General features: G+C 35.3%; 2 protein-coding genes across 2 annotated transcripts; both read right to left on the minus strand.

Moving 5' to 3' along the window:
- Positions 1 to 1,952: 1,952 nt before the first annotated feature.
- Positions 1,953 to 10,914, minus strand: LOC113077877 (plexin-C1-like). The gene is made up of 15 exons (XM_026250144.1): positions 10,015 to 10,914; positions 9,757 to 9,882; positions 9,342 to 9,481; positions 8,429 to 8,524; positions 8,187 to 8,298; positions 7,931 to 8,090; positions 6,821 to 6,932; positions 4,448 to 4,541; positions 4,220 to 4,255; positions 3,970 to 4,103; positions 3,692 to 3,871; positions 3,405 to 3,510; positions 2,929 to 3,099; positions 2,635 to 2,796; positions 1,953 to 2,450 (listed from the first exon to the last, which is right to left on the minus strand). The coding sequence occupies exons 1-15, from the start codon at positions 10,912 to 10,914 to the stop codon at positions 2,313 to 2,315; spliced, it is 2,667 nt and encodes an 888-aa protein (XP_026105929.1). The 3' UTR covers positions 1,953 to 2,312.
- Positions 10,915 to 12,480: 1,566 nt separating this feature from the next.
- LOC113077881 (plexin-C1-like) lies at positions 12,481 to 17,326 on the minus strand. Its single transcript, XM_026250148.1, has 10 exons — positions 16,554 to 17,326; positions 16,296 to 16,421; positions 15,979 to 16,113; positions 15,357 to 15,457; positions 15,065 to 15,176; positions 14,826 to 14,985; positions 14,609 to 14,720; positions 14,431 to 14,524; positions 14,227 to 14,265; positions 12,481 to 13,619 (listed from the first exon to the last, which is right to left on the minus strand). The coding sequence occupies exons 1-10, from the start codon at positions 17,322 to 17,324 to the stop codon at positions 13,530 to 13,532; spliced, it is 1,740 nt and encodes a 579-aa protein (XP_026105933.1). The 5' UTR covers positions 17,325 to 17,326; the 3' UTR covers positions 12,481 to 13,529.
- Between the last annotated feature and the right edge of the window lie 453 nt (positions 17,327 to 17,779).

The raw sequence follows: 17,779 nt of genomic DNA on the forward strand, positions 1-17,779 counted from the left end.
TTGAAATAGGCCTATAATTTGCCAGTACACTAGGATCTAGTTTAGGTTTCTTAATAAGAGGCTTGATAACCGCCAGCTTGACTGGTTATGGGACGTGACCTAAAGATAATGACGAGTTAATGATATTGAGAAGCGGTTCTTCGGCTACAGGTAACAGCTCTTTCAGTAATTTAGTGGGTACAGGATCTAATAAACATGTTGTTGGTTTAGATACAGTGATAAGTTTATTTAGCTCTTCCTGTCCTATATGTGTGTGTGTGTGTGTGTGTGAGCGCAGTGATTTTTCTGTGAATGATGCTCGAGTTCCTTGAAGGGCTTGCTAACTGATGCGTTTCTTTTGCTGATGTAAAAGCTTAATCAGTAAATTCATGTAATTATATATATATATATATATATATATATATATATATATATATATATATATATATATATATATATGATTACATGAATTTACTGATTAAGCTTTTATATCAGCAAATATATATATATATGATTACATGAATTTACTGATTAAGCTTTTACATCAGCAAAAGAAACGCATCAGTTAGCAATATATAAAATTCCTGCCACGACAAAGCTACATTTTCAGCAGCCATTTATCCAGTCTTCAGTGTCACATGATTTTTCAGAAATCACTCTAAAATGCTGATTTGGAGCTCAATAAAAATATTATTATAAATGTTTAAAATGGATGTGCAGTTTAATATATTTTTTAGAACTGTGATTTACCACCATTCAAAAGTTTGGGATTAAAATTTAAAGTAAATTTAAGTAAAATTTAGAAAGAAAGAAAGATAGAAAGAAAGAAAGAAACAAACAAACAAAAGAAAGAAAGAAATGAATGCTTCTATTGCGTAATATCAAATATGACAGTAAAAACATTTAGAATGTTACAGAACACTTCAATTTCAAATAAATGCTATTTATTGTAAATTCTATTTTTCAAAGTTTTCTGAAAGATAAACATTTCCACAAAAATATTAAAGAGCAAACAACTTTTCAACATTGATAATAATAAGAACCATTATTAATAACTGCACACCAAATCAGCATATTAGAATGATTTCTGAAGGATCACGTGACACAGAAGACACTGAAAATGCCATCACAGGAATAAATTACATCTTAATATAAACTAATGGTGAACTAAAAATGTACCCCCTCAGAATAATGATCGGTGTAAAAATACATGATTAAGAAGAAGTGGTTCTGCCTATTGGAAAAGGCTTCAGGGTTTCCTGGAACATTAGAAGGAGTGAATAATGTGCTATTGATCCTTCCAAGTGAAGAACTCAGGAATGTGGTTCGTCTTGTTGCTATAGTGATTACAGTCTCTCCATACCTTTATTTTTATCACTGTCTGATGGATTGTGTCTCAAAGCACGAGCTGTAATTGCATGAATGTGTTTCTGTGTATTTGTGGGCTAGTGCTCTAGTGATGCTTTTCTGCTAGAATAATTATAGTAAATTGAGTTCTCTGAAGCAGTTCTTCTTTTCAAAGGTAATTTGCAGTGACTCTATTAGCAGAATAATAGAGAAATTATGTCTGAAACCAAATGAATCATGTTCCATAGCTGGATTCAGAACTGGCATTGAGTTTAGGTGTTTTTCTTTGTTCTGTCCTCAGTTTGTTTTCTTTTATCACTCTTTCAGAAGGAATATATCCATTTTGTGAAATTGTGATGGTTGCATAGGCACTGGTAAAGTAGCACAAACAAGCTTTTGGAGCAGAAGTAGTTTCTCTGCCGAACTGTGATAAGCTTTCTGTATTAGATTTAGATATAAAATATATTTAAACTGCATTTAGGAGTTATTTTGATAATTAAATATATATTTCATGCCAGTAATGTTTGAATAAAATGATTTGCCTGAAAGGGTTAATGCAGTAGCGGAGTTAAATCAAGTAACTATCGTTATAACAGAATAGGCCTTTGTTATGATCATGGAAAAATCTTTATTTAATTACACTTTGTTTTACAGTATAGCGATAACATCAAACTTTCAGATTAACAAGAGAACAATTAGAAAGATACAATTAAAGCCTACTAATGCAAAATAATTATACTACAGTGTTTGAATGGCAATGTTTTTGCAGCGTATCATAATATGTGAGTATAAAGCGCCACCTGCTGTCTGGAGAACAGCTCTACAGTTTGGATCTGACGGGAGATTTCTGACCAGTCAAAAGGATGAGAGCTATTACTCTGACTTAAACAGAACTTTACAACACAATTTCACTTATAAAGGCTGCATGTTTGTATATATCTTGTTTGGAGTGGCCACTGAACAGGAAAAACAGATCGGAAGTTATGTTAAGCCCGAAAAATTGATAACAAAATCAAAAAGATAAGACAAAAGAATACGAATACTAAAGAAAATACTATAGAAAAAAATCCCAAATACTCTGGTCTTTCTTGTCGTAGGGAAGTAGAAAAATACCCAACGTTGATCTGAAATGACAATGAAAGAAATGTCCTACTCATAAAATATCTCATAAAGTTGACAAAGATCTGTGATAAATTTAACAGTGTAGCACTAGTGGGGCAGTTATCAAAGCAAAAATCTGAGATTCTCCCTCCCATAATCTATTGAGAGACAGTATTACATTTACGTAAATATCAAAAACAAACTTACTTTGAGTTCGTCCACTGCTGTGACGGCTCCTGATTCTCCTTTAATCTTACAGATGACAGCTTTGTACTGAATTTCCTCCAAAACACACTGATACTGCTGATATCCCTGTAGACCCGTCACAGTCACCTCATTCACACTCAAATGCAACATATCTGCCCTTTTCTGCGAAACAGAGAGTGTGGCATGGTTCGGAGGTTGTGAGTTTCACTTGCTGATGTGCAGAAACGCTGACTGCTCACAATAATAATATTTACTGAAGGTGTTTTAATACCTGTACACTGATGTTAAACTCACCTTAATGTTCACCTGTAGATCATTGGCCACCTGAAAGGTAGTGAATCCAATGAAAACTGGATCGGACTCATAGGACAAATACTCATAGTTCAGACTGGAGTTCCCCACATGCAAGGTAATAGAACGACATTGATAATAATAATAGCATTCGGGGGAGTGAAACCACATATCCTGAAAAAGAGAAAATATAACTAATTCATGTGATGTACAGAGTAAAGCTACATGTAAGCTGTGAATAAAATAAATTATATTTTGTTTGAATAAATAAATATTGATAGTCAATGAAGTACATTTAACAATTATACTAACAAAGTAATTATAATAATAATCTGCCAAACTAGATCTCATGTGAATATGGGCTGTTTAGCTGTTGATCTCCATATGTTAGATACAGTGCAATAGACTGCTAGACTGGATCCTTTTTTGGGTAAAGCTCACTTTTAGACTAATGCAGGTGTAATAAGGATACAGCTTACCCCTGAGCTTGTGTTGTATTGTGTTTGATCTTGTATCCTGTTATTGACAGAAACTGATTCCACAAATTCCAGATTGCTGCCCTGAACATGAATCTTCCTTCCTCCACTGAAAATACATTTAAGACCATTTAAGCAAAAAGCAAAATCAGTAATAGAGGAGCCAAATCAGTAATATTTGGTATAAAATATCTGAAATATCTACAAAAAATAATAATGAAAAATAAAATTGTCAATTACATTTTTCAACAATGACAATAAAGCAAATGCATGTGTGGAAGCTGTCTGACCTTTTCCAGCTGACTGTGGGCTGTATCCCAGTGCAGCTGGGCTGAGAACCGTAAGTGATGATGCTGTTTCCATGACAACGGTCGTCAGGAGTAACAACACACACTTTGACTGTTCCTTTAGTTTCACTGGGAGGAATGTGGAACCTTAAAGAGTCACTGGAGCGATCAAACACTGGAGATCTGAAGAGAATCATTCATGTACAGATATACAGTATAATTTATCTCAATCTACACACATTTATCTATATACCACTAAACACAAACACACAGAATCTCACTCTTTAGGAATGCAGTCCAGATCTCCTGTAATACGGATTTTATTAACAGATTCCAGGTTCCTTCCTTTTAGTGAAACTCTGTTTCTGCCATGGAAAGAAACCTTGTTGGGCTCCAGAGACAAAATCTCTGGCTTCTACAACACACCAAAGTGTGAGGATATAAGATGCAACCAAACATAGTTAAAAGTACATTTAACATGACCTTTAGTCCTTATAAAGCAAAATCATCAGTATTTGGTATGACACTTACTTCATATTCCATCTGTACATTTACATTACATGCATCCTAAAGAGAGCAGAAAGACGGAGTAATATGAAGACAGAGTTTTCTTCAGCCAGTGCAAAGATATTTCAGATATCAATGATAAAATAATCTCTTTTTGACAGAGAATATCCTTTTACACTTTATGAAGGTTATGCTATTTCCCATTACACATATACGGAATTAGTGGATTGTAGGTTACACATTGTCTCTCACCTGTATGTTTAACTTTGGTCCAGGTCCATCTGCCCATTCACAACGCTGAGAGGATGAGGACCAGTGACACCCAGATGAGATACACTGAACACACCTGCATTTATTTCATGTTTAACGTGTTAAACAAATGTGTTTAACCACTTCATGGATTTTTTTATTTATTTATAATATATATATATAGTATTATGTATTAGAGATCGACCGATATGGGTTTTTCTATAGCCGATGCCGATGCCGATGTTTAGAGGTCAGGGTCAGCCGATGGCCGATATGTGCTGCCGATTTTTAGGGCCGATATCTTGGAGTTTTCCCCTTGATTTGCATGCTAAAATGTCACACTAATAATAAGTGGATGCACAACACATTTTTTCTAAACCTATCATAATTTATTGAGCACTGACTTGAACCATCTCTTCATTCATCTCAATTTAGTGCACTAAAATTAATAAACTGACCAAGTATTAAATATATAAAACAGGTAATATATATATATATATATATATATATATATATATATATATATATATATATATATATATATATATATATATGTCAATCATTTACATAAAAGTTTTAGAGCATTTACATTTATCAAGTAGAATTTTTCAAGTTTGTTGGAACATAAATGTAAACTTAAATATACATTTAAATAAATACAATTTTAGAAATAAAAATCAATTAAACTGAAAAATATAAAAACATAAATATATAAAAAATAAATAACAGTAGTGCTGCAAAGACACTAGCAACCAGCAACATTTGTGTTTGGTATAAATGACACAGAACATCTAAAGTGCATTCTAATTTCGAACTTACATCGCAGTCTGTTCATTATTAAAATAGAGTCAACCAAACATTTAAAAAGTTACACTGGTCAGTTTAAATACACCCTATATCGGTCCTCTCTGCTGTTTATATTATAGTTTAAAATAGTTTTAAAATTTAGTTTTAAATATGATAGTTTAACATTCAGATACATTGCGAATATGGAAACATTTGGATATGTGCAGAACGAGACGTGAGCAATAACCTCCAAATACATCTAGTCAAACCCGCGCTCGCTCGTCCTCGTATGGACTTAGTGCACATGGCATAATATCTTCTTTTTAACATAATAATAAGGACTTCTCATCCCCCAGTCTGCTGTGATGAAGTGAGCAGTTATCATCACAGAGCTCTCCGTCCCCCTGGACGTCCACCCGTCTGTCGTGAGCGCAACAGAGGATGCTCGGGATAGTTCATCCACAACTTTTTTCTTCTCCTGTTCATAAAGATCTGGCACAATCTTTTCACTCTAAACTCTTTCCTTCATCATTATATCTGACAGGGAAGCCAAAATGCGCGGGGCGTTCAAGCTCCTCCGCTCGGCATTATCACTGAGTGTGGACTGAACATGCGCAACTTTTTTTTTTTTTTTTTTCATAAATCAATCCGCGGGTCACGCGTATGCCGAACTGAAGATATTGATCTGAACGGATCACGGATCAATGATGATCCGTTGCACAACTACTATAGTGTCATTTGAAAACATTGCAGTTGCGTTTCAAAATACAACAACGAGCACCACAAATCATTTAAAGAAGCGCATTCAGCGGTCTCCTTGACAGAAAACATTCAGCAAAGTAAAATGATCTCAAACGTATGGCGCGCTCTCTTCATTTTATCAAACGATCATAATCACATTTATTCATTTTACAGTCCTGCTACTAGCATTTTATTAATGCTAAAACCCCTTTAATTCAGGTGAGAAAGCTTTTTTTCCAAGTGGCTTTTGCACATAATAATAATACCGCTGCAGACGCATTTTGCAGCATTAAGGTTATTGCTTGATCGTTAATTTAAACGACGATCGATCATGGAAATTATCAAATATTGACATCCCTAAATACAAATGAGTTGGATGGAAACTGGTTATTGTCTGCATTAAACCATGCTTCCGAACACATGTGATTCACCGTTCTGGGCAGCTCCAGGACGTCTGTCTCTCAGAGCGCGGTGCTGTCTGTGAGCGGGGCGGAGTAACGGAGCCCTCAATCACGCTGCAGTGTTTGTAAGAGCTGCCAACTTCTCCACCCCATTTACAGAGTGAAATTCTCTGACTACCTTTATCTCGCAGGTCTGTTGTTGAATCTTCCAAAAGCTTCACATGCAGTGGCTGCAGCAGCACTTTCCACCGCGCCAATAACACGGGGCTGTCCGCCGACGTGCCTGACTTTAAATCGGCGCTACTAAACACGGATATCGGCCGATGCCGATATATTAAAAAATGACAAATATCGGCCTGATATATCGGCCGAGCGATATATTGGTCGACCTCTAATATGTATATGTATGTATGTATTTTAAAACTATTTTAAGCTCTGCATTTCTTACTGTGTATAAGAAGCCCCTGGTGAATTATCTTTGATATTCAGGCAGTTTTTCAGCTCCAGCTTCTCTTTGATCTTTTGTTCCCCAAGAGCCACTTCAGCTGAGATGTTTAAACCTTAACAGATTATCAAAAAGTCATTATAATATATATATATATATATATATATATATATATATATATATATATATATATATATATATATATATATATATATATTAAGTTTAGATAGTCAGTACAGCAGAATAGACCAGACAGGCTGATCAGGACTTCTCACATTGATACTGTATCTATGCATTTAGCAAACATCCAAAGTGGCTTACATTGCATACTGCTAATCTAATTTATTTTTTTATTAATTTTTTTGTAGATACTTTATCATAAAATATATTGGTTTCAGATGCGTCATGAAGTTTACTAACATGGTTACGGTTGCTGGGAGAGTGAAAGGAAATAACAAGATAAGTAGATATGCTCTGTGGTCAAAGAAACTATTAATAATTTCCTTCCTGCAACATACAGACTCAGACATATTATTGAGTCAATGTTACTAGTCCCTGTGTGTAAGTGAGAAATCATAGGGAAAAACATTAAAGGTTGTCATCATAAGTTATGCATTGCTGATTTATGGGTATCTACAATTTCTTCCTGCTATTAGCAATTTATTTTAGCTTGTGCTAATTTCCTTCCCTTTATTTTGAATAAAAGAGCAGCAGAGTTGGCAACTTCACTTATACATAATTTTAAGCTTATTTCTTCAAAGGTCCTAACGATTTTGTTACTGCTTGCATTTTTAGGGCTTATTTAGAGAATTTGGGCTTGTTGGTAGCAGAAAGCGAATGAAGAAGAATGATCAGATACTTTCTACATCTGATTACGTTTCTGTCTATTAATGCCATTGGAAACTCTGTTCCGTCTGTTTGAATATGTGCTGTGATGTCAGAGCCATTTCCATTTAAATGCTGCTGTTATACATGTCATCTGCATGCATGCTAAAGCTGCTTTTAATGCAATAGTGTTTATATAAAATAAAGTGGCTGGATTGGTGGACAATAAAATCTTACATATGCACATTGAATACAAAAGCACACAACACCAATCCACAGAGAACCAACCTGTAGTATATATTAGCTGGTCAGAAAAACTGCAGGAGCAGTTTGGAAAAACTGCCCTCAGATCAGACCCATCACACAGTTTTACACTTTCAGTGGTGAAGGTGCACGAGAAGGCAGGGTTTTCTGTGCTCTCCAGACTCAAGGAAATACGTAGAGTAATCTGTGTAGGAGCAGGCATTGACTGGTCAGTAGAAATCAATAATATGTTTTCAATGCAATGAAAAAATTGTCTTATTTGAAGTTAATATAATTATACCTTGCTGGAAGTTTTCTCTGGCCAAACCTGAAAATAAAACAGCATTTCCTGAAGGGAGTTTTTTGGGGGGGACAACCATGAAGATTTTGAACATTCATCTTGGGTGGAGCATCTAGATGAGCAGAAATATACAGTATCATTTGGAGTTGTTATGCCAGGTTGGATAAGCTATTGATTTTTTAAAACTAGCTAGCATATTAAACTCTTTTTTTACTTCTTAGTGCAACAGATGTTTATCTGACCTCAATGTGTTCACACACCAGCCGCAGAAAGGATCCAGAGCAGCTCTGCAGTCTTTCAGAGTGCTATATTTAGCACACGGAACCACCGACACTCTTCTTAACTACAGCAAAGACACGAGAAGAATTAGTTTTATATGTAATATAATTTGTATATTATTAGTTTGATTATTTGAAATAAGGACAAATTAAACTAAAAAACAGAGATTGATTATGGCAGTCAGAGAAAAATTAATAAAAATTACAGTCTTTCCTTCTGCAGCTCTATTAAAACACATTGCAGCAGCGCTACAGTATAGTTTATCATTATTATATGCCAGAGTATAACAGAAGGTACGGTGTACACAATTTAAAAAGAAACAAAGAAAAGCACTCAGATTTGATAATATACATTGTATATTGGAATTATTAATCATTTTGAAAATACAGGTTGATAGTAGGCTGTTATGCTTCAAGCATAATGAAACAACAAACTTTAAATTAATTTTAAAGTATGTTTTTTTTTACTTTCAGTCTTTTATTCTATTTTTATTTATTTATTACAATTTCTGAAACTATGGCTACTTTTCTCTTAACTCTACACTGAAAACTGCAAAACATTACGCATCTCTTGCAAAAGCAAATACTTGTTTCAAAACTATTTTAACTCTCATAAAAATTTAGTTTTTGCACAGTAACTCTGTAAGACTAATTCTTGGCCTTTGACTCAGTTTTCAATTTCAAAAAACACATTTTGCAAAACACAACACACAATTCTTTATGTAACACACAAATAATATAGGAATTAATATTATAGCACGTTTTTGCAAATGTTTGCTTTTGAGATGTGTTTGTGATACTTTGAATGCAGTGCTTCATTTTACAAGATACATTTTGTGTGTATAGTTTGTAAGATTTGGGTGTAAAATGTGTAAACCTCACCTGTTTCTTCAGAGCAATGTAGATGTGTTTGAAATCTACTGGATCAAAGTGCATTCTGGGAAGCACTGCTCGTTCATCATTAGATTTGTACAGCATTATTGGACAGCCTGGTGTATATTTCTCATCCAACATCAACTAAAAACATAAACCACAGCATTATCCAAATTTAGCCAAATCATTATGTTGAACACTGTTCATTGCTGGCATATCAAACACATTTTTATTATTCACAGACACAGATTTTATGGCCATTTAAGATGCTTACTGTGTTTAACAATACTTCATGATGCGTAAGCCTTATAATTTTAACAAGGCCCCACAAATTCAAAAGCTACTTATACCCTCAGTGTTTTGTAACTAGAGATGATAACAAACGATGAACCAAGTGAAAAATAGGATATGAGGCAGACCTTAATGAGTTGTCCATCACTGGTTCCTATGAACAGCACAATCCAGGATTCAATCCTCGTTGCTGCCACTGCTGACATTGAGCTGTACCTGAACACCACAGAGAGCGGCTGAAGTTCACCACCACTCTGAAACACAAACAACATTAACTTTAGATGACTTTAGTGAATAGTACAACTATGTTTATCATGCAACATCAATAAGGTGAAATACGGTTCTCAGTCATTTTATTAAAAAATGTGTAGAATGCAATTTCAAACCTCAGAACCACATAACTTTTCACCGTAAGCACAGAAACCCTTGACCTGGCCTCGAACGTCACTGATGTCGTACAGAGCCAGCGCACTGTTCTCCGGATCCTCCTGATTCTGTGAACTGAACACACCTGCCCAAATAACATCGTTCACTGAGGGAATAACGGTGCTGGCGACGAGCACTGGACGAACTTTATCACTGCAGCATCGTATCGTTGAAGCCTGCAGGGATTTGATGATTTCTGACTTTTTCTCTTTAGAGCTGTCCATCCTCAGGACGAGCACTTTCCTCTCATCGTCAGTCTTTGTGTTGAGAAATAAATACGAATCTGAGGGCGAAACTCTCTGGAATCCATCAATAAACTCTACATCTCTCACTGTGCTTTGAATGATGGCCTCTGATCCTTCTGCTATTCTTGAGAAAATCCCTCCTGGTTGAGAATCTAAAGTGCTCCATAAGGTAACAACAGAATACCTGGTATCTTCAGCTTTTGCATCATCGTCCTTTTTCCCAACTAAAAGGTACCTTCCAGCTATGAAGGCAACAGTTTTTCCATTCTGTTTCGGTCCTATCAAATTATCACTTTCATAGTAAATACTGTTTGTAATATCATTTATATCAAGAATTTCACAATACCCATCTTTAAAAGTCCCACATGTTATCAGGGTGCTGTTCACGTCATAAGGCACCAGAATGTTGACTCTGTGAAGGTCAGGGGCATTAGTGATGTCTTTCCTCTTCTCCTCATTTAGATCGTGTCTCATCTGATGAAGTCGATGGTCAGTAAGAACAAACAACTTACTGTTACCAACTACAAAGTCCTTAATGTCTCCATCAAAGTCCTTCACATCACTGCAAATGCAATATTTCAAAAACAAAAGTATTCCAAGTAAGTGTCTTCCCATCTTATTTAATAAGTAAATGAGCAGTTGGATAGGCCTACTAATGTATTTGATGACAAGATCTTGTCACAGAGATCAGCTGTGCTCAGATGAGTATAAGGGTGAAGTGAGTGGATGTGAAGTAACACTCTGAGATGAGGGCGGAGGTTTAGCAACAACAGATAAATTTTGGTTTCTAAAACGAAGATAAACTTTACAAACAGTTACTTGAGTGAAAGTTAAAAATAAATAAATAAAAACACTCGTACAATACACAAAATTATATTAAAATAATGTTTAATCGGTTTAAAATGTAAATTATGACATCAAGGGGAAGGAGATTTTTGCAAAGTAAAAGATCAACGTGTTTAATAATAATATTCATATTGGTTTATGGTTTTTGTCCTGATCCAAAAAAAAAAAAAAAAACATCTTATATCTAATATAACTTGCAGGGAAAAAATAAATATGTATATGTAAAAACAAATTAGGCTATTAGTTTTGGGACATACAGTAATTGCTGATGCTATATCAAGCTAAATTAATTACCATAAAAAAAAAATGAAGATGTAAAGATGTAGTTTCTCAGCTTGTTTATTTTTGCTTGTTTCTGTATGAACAGAAGGAAAACGTGTCAAAGTATTGACATTAATAAAATATTACAACGCAGCAACCACTATGAATACAGGAGAAATGTGGTTTTTAATATATTAACCACTGTGCATATGCAGGATATACCATTTTATATAGCAAAAGAATAGCAAAAGAATGTGTTTTTATGAACACACAATTAAAACAACCAGCGTAACAATGGGGTCAAGGGTCAAGAGCCCAACAAAGGGAAACACTGATCTCATTGATGGTGACTTCAAATGAAATAACAATAAGAGCTTCTCTAGATGTCTGACAGAAATAAAGTCAGTCTGGCTAATAATGAGATCCCGGTAAAGCTGTTTAAGGAGTTGTTTAATCAGATCTTAAGAGATTTAATGTCTTGTATTTCAGTTGATTTGTTCTTCATCTGTGGGTGTAGTCAGTTGTAGTTCTTGTGTTTCTCTTTCCTTCGGTGATCCTGCTTGTTAACAGCAGCTGTTCATCATTAATGCTCAGTCCTCTCATAATTATCTTCTTAACTCATGCACTGCTTCAATGCAACTTTAACACTCTGTAGAGTGGAAACACATGAGCACTGAACAGTGTGGGGACTTTGCTGTGAACTATGACATAAAACTTAATCGTTTCATTCACGTTTGATTGACGCATATGAATCACATTAAATTTATTCATTTGTTTCATGTTAAAACTATGTAATCTGAATGGATGGAAATTTGTTATGTAACTGAAACTAAAATTTAGAAACTTGATTTCACTGTGTTTATAAAGAGTATAATTAATAGGTCACGTACAGCACCACCTGCTGTTTAGAGAACAGCGACACAGTATCTGACAGAGGATTTCTGACCAGTCAGAAAGGTGAGATAGGAGTAATATTATCCTTCTGATCTCCCAGGCATACTTGTTAAACCTTTGTGTAACAGGGCATTATATCTAAATGATTCCCTGACAGTATGTAAATCACAGTGCTCACTGAAGAGGGAAAAATTGGTCATTTTATTCAAAAAGTCGGCAAGACATACTATATGAAGTCCTACAGTCAGTTGCAAGAATATTTAATCAAGGAAGTCAGATACAATTTGTGTGGGTACCAGGACATGAAGGGATAAGGGGAAATGAACTGGCAGATAAATTCGCCAAGACAGCATTATTAAAAGGAAATATAGAAATGCAAGTCAGTATCAGCAAAGCAGAGGTTAAAAGTGTGATATGGAAGACAGTAAATCAAATGTGGCAAGAGAGGTGGGATAGAGAGGGAAAAGGAAGGCAATTATATCAAATCCAGGGGGATGTTAAGTGTACAGTGATTGGAAGTGGAAATAGCAGAGAGGAAACGGTCATCTTTAGGTTAAGATTGGGACATTGTTTATTAAATAAAACACTAAAGTTGATAGGTAAACATGACACGGGATTGTGTGAAGTATGCAAGGAAGAGGAGTCAGTGGAGCATGTGGTCTTGAGGTGCAGCAGGTATGATGTTCAGAGAGAGATGATGAGGAATAAGTTGAGAGAGATAGAGGTTCAGGACATGACATTAAAAGGGCGATTGAGCACTCAACATAGGGCACAGACTAGAACTCTGATGGGTTTCTTAAGGGATACAGGGGTTTATAATAGAGTGTGAAGAGTCATAGGAGTATTGAGGAAGGTTATAACTATTATTATTATTCCTTTTTTTATTTATTTTTTTATTATTATTATTAGTAATATAATAGAGTAGAATAATGGTGAAGTGTGTGGATGTATATGATTGGGGAGTAGGAGGGAATGGGGTAAATTAATGTATGAACCTGTTTTCTGATCCACACTCCGGAGCAGAGGGTGGCGGTAATGCACCAATTATGCTGGATGCCAACCGCCGTTGAACATTAAAAAGAAGGAGAAGAAGAACAGGAAAAACAGACTGGATATTACATTAAATCCAAAATAATTAGTATATTAGTAAATAGCAAATCATGCTCTCCCAGTCTTTTTTATTCTGCAGATTTTTGCTGTGGGAAACCGGAATTGTTTCTATTACTACTTTATACTTGACCAAATGATTTGTGTGGACTGAGGCAGAAATAGTTTGTATTTTCACTCATTCTGTGAAGACACGAATTCCCAAAGCTGATCTGAAAATAAGAAAAAAAAAAAGTTCTGCTCTTAAAGTATCTCATAAACTTGACTAAGAATTAGCAGCAATTAATAAAGTCAAACTACAGACTTTTCCTTCTCATTATCTATTGAGATTGAACATTATTTATCTTAACATTTAAGTAACCATATGCAAGAAAGTAAAACATACATTTAAAAATTAAAAAATCCATAATGGGGCACCTTAATAATTATAATTAGTAGTAGTATAAATCCACATTGATAAAATGTATTTTAAATATGAATACACACACACACACACACACACACACATGGAAGTCAACATTTGATGTGGATGAAAAGAGTTCAAAGTTAACCTAAAACCAAAATGAGTTCTTGTCTTAGGACACATTTAATGAACTCTTTCGATCCACATCAAATGTTGACTACCACACACACACACACACATACACACACATACATGCATGTATAAAGTATAATTATGATTGTGGTCATTTTTTTCTCAAATGGGGAAACAAAATCTTCGGCCTCTTATAAAGTCAAGAAAATCATTTAAAACAGGGACATACTGAAAACACAGTATCCCAATTCTATGAAGTTGAAAAACACAATCACGACACTTACTTTGTAGTCCATCTGAGAGAGCAGATGTTTACATGCATCCTAAAGAGTAGAGAAAGAGATGTTCATGTACTTACTGAGTTCACTTCAGTCAACACAATGAGTTTAACTAACAACAATGAATTGATAATAATTTATAAAGGTATGTTATTTCCCAATACACATATACTGAAACACTGGATTATAGGTTACACGACATATTCTCACCTTTATGTTTGACTGTGGTCCAGGTCCAAGTGTCCAATCACAACGCTGAGAGGAAGAGGACCAGTGACACCCAGATGATACACACTGAACACACCTGCATTTAATTCATGTTTTTAATACCATTGAAACAAAAGTTCAAAGAAGTCTTTTAAACTATTTTAGACTGTGATGTTCTCACTGTGTATAAGAAGCATTTGTTGAATGATCTGTGATACTGGAGCAGTTCCTCAGTGTCAGCATCTCTGTGATCTTCTGATCCTCAACAGTAACAGTAGCAGAGACTTTTAAACCTGAACAGATTACCAACAAATGTTTCTGATTATAATAATCATATTCTGAATAGATAAAGGCACTGTATGTTAGTATATATACAACTTCTTTGAAGGAGAACCAACCCCCAGTATATAGCATCTGGTCAGAAAAACTACAGGAGCAGTTTGGGAAGACTGCAGACAGATCAGAGCCATCACACAGGTTTACACTTTCTTTATTGAAGGAACATGAGAAGGCAGGATTTCCTTTGCTCTCCAGACTCAAGAAAAGATGTAGAGTAATCTGTGTAGAGGAAAACAATGGTTGGTAGAAAGTAATCTTGTAAATGAAAAAAAAAAATGTTTTAAATACTAATATCTACCTTTCTAGAAGAATTCTCTGTCATCTGAAAAGAAAGCAGCTGTGTCTCAAGAGAGTTTTTTGGGAAGGACACCCATGAAGTATCCGAACATTCATCTTGAGTAGAACATCTACTGTAGATAAAAACAGCACCAACCAAAATATCACTACAGAACTGTTTGCACATTTCTCATCATGTATATAGATGATGAGAAGTAACATGCTGTTCTAAATTTAGGCATAATAATGTAGAAGCAGCATAGAGCAGACATGTGTGATGTGTGAAAAATAACACGTGATAAAGTCAGGCTGACCTGTGAGTGTTCACACACCAGCCACAGAGAGGATCTTGAGCAGCTCTGCAGTCTTTCAGAGTGCTGTATTTAGCACACTGAATAACGGACACTCTTCTTAGCTAAACGCGAAAACATGAACAGAAAGAGACAGGAATGATGGTTTGATCTAACACACAGTAAAGTATCGGACATAATGATTGATAACTTCTGGATAGCTTAATTCAGTGGTTTCTAACCGTGGGGCATGGGAGAATAATTTTCCCCAAATTAAAAATTATCTTGGATTAAAGTTTTAGACAAAAGAACGTCTATACAGTAGGTCAAAATATTCCTTTCATACTGAGACTGAAAAGCAATTTAATTTGAATTCTTCAGTTTAAAACAGTGATTACCCTCGCACACCTGTATGTGATCGATAGGTTTGAAGGATAAATGACCAAAAACAGGTCAAACATCAAAGCAAAAATCAATGAATCCTGCAAACTATCAGTACTTGCAAAGTAGATTTATTAACATAACATTTTATATTATGTAAACTACTTTTTTAATCATTAAAATATTATATATCCTACAGCAATATATATATATAAAATAACTATATATATAATTTTTTTAAATGCACCAGATTTCTAAATCTCACCTGTTTCTTCAGAGCAATGTAGATGTGTTTGAAATCTACTGGATCAAAGTGCATTCTGGGAAACACTGCTCGTTCTTCATCAGATTTGAACAGCACTGTTGGACAGCCTGGTGTATATTTCTCATCCAACACTAACTAAAGAAACAAACAGAAATACATATCATGAATTATGACTCCAGTAACCTAATTAAAATGCAGAATGAAAAAAAAAACTTATAGCTATGTGTGTAAATAGAAATGGTGTGCATGTGCTTAAAATAAAAATCCTGTGTCTAGTGAAAATAAAGGCACATGTTTGACAGATAGATGAAGGAGACCTTTATGAGTTGTCCATCCCTGGTTCCTATGGACAGCACAATCCAGGATTCAATCCTTGTTGCTGCCACTGCTGACATTGAGCTGTACTTGAACACCACAGAGAGCGGCTGAAGTTCACCACCACTCTGAAACACAAACAACATTAACTTTAGATGACTTTAGTGAATAGTACATTTATGTTTATCATGCAACATCAATAAGGTGAAATACTGTTCTCAGTCATTTTATTTAAAAATGTGTAGAATGCAATTTCAAACCTCAGAGTCACATAACTTTTCACCGTAAGCACAGAAACCCTTGACCTGGCCTCGAACGTTACTGATGTCGTACAGAGCCAGCGCGCTGTTCTCCGGATCCTCCTGATTCTGTGAACTGAACACACCTGCCCAAATAACATCGTTCACTGAGGGAATATCGGTGCCGGCGACGAGCACTGGACGAACTTTATCACTGCAGCATCGTATCGTTGAAGCCTGCAGGGATTTGAGGATTTCTGACTTTCTCTCTTTAGAGCTGTCCATCTTCAGGACGAGCACTTTCCTCTCATTGTCAGTCTTTGTGTTGAGAAATAAATATGATTCTGAGGGTGAAACTCTCTGGAATCCATCAACAAACTCCACATCTCTCAATGTGCTCTCAATGATGGCATATGATCCTTGAATTATTTTTGAGAAAATCCCTCCTGGCTGAGAATCTAAAGTGTTCCATAAGGTTACAACAGAATACCTATTATCTTGAGCGGATTTATCGTGACCCTTTTTCCCAACTACAAGGTACCTACTGCTTTTTGTACCGGCTATGAAGGCCACATATTTCTCATTCCATTTCGGTCCTACCAATATATTACTTTCATTGTAAATAATGTTTGTAATATCATTTATATCAAGAACTTCACAATACCCTTCTTCAAAAGTCCCACACGTTATCAGGGTGCCGTTCGCATCATAAGGCACCAGAATGTTGACTCTGTTGTGTTCAGTGGCTTTAGTGATGTCTTTCCTCTTCTCCTCATATAGATCGTGTCTCATCTGATGAAAGTCGATGGTCAGTAAGAACAAACAACTTACTGTTACCAACTACAAAGTCCTTAATGTCTCCATCAAAGTCCTTCACATCACGGCAAATGCAATATTTCAAAAACAAAAGTATTCCAAGTAAGTGTCTTCTTCTCATCTTGCACATGTGACGAGCAGCTGAAGTTTAGAGATCTTGTCACAGAGATCGACCGCGCTCAGACTCGTTCACTCGTGAAGTTGATGGAAGTGAAAGTGGCTCTGAGGATGCAGATGACTTCCGTGCAACACACCAACAAATCTATAGCCCTGGTGCGACATTTAGATGTTTTGAACATTTAATGATGAACAAAAGAAAATATGATTCAGGAACAAGTCTCAGCTCTTTTAGATTAAATTTACTGACTATTTAATAGTTGTAATTTTGTGAAGTTCCGCAGTTCTTTAGTTACTACTGCACCCGTGTGTTA

Source organism: Carassius auratus, unplaced genomic scaffold (assembly GCF_003368295.1).
Source record: "Carassius auratus strain Wakin unplaced genomic scaffold, ASM336829v1 scaf_tig00023455, whole genome shotgun sequence".
Classification (NCBI taxonomy): Eukaryota; Metazoa; Chordata; class Actinopteri; order Cypriniformes; family Cyprinidae; genus Carassius; species Carassius auratus.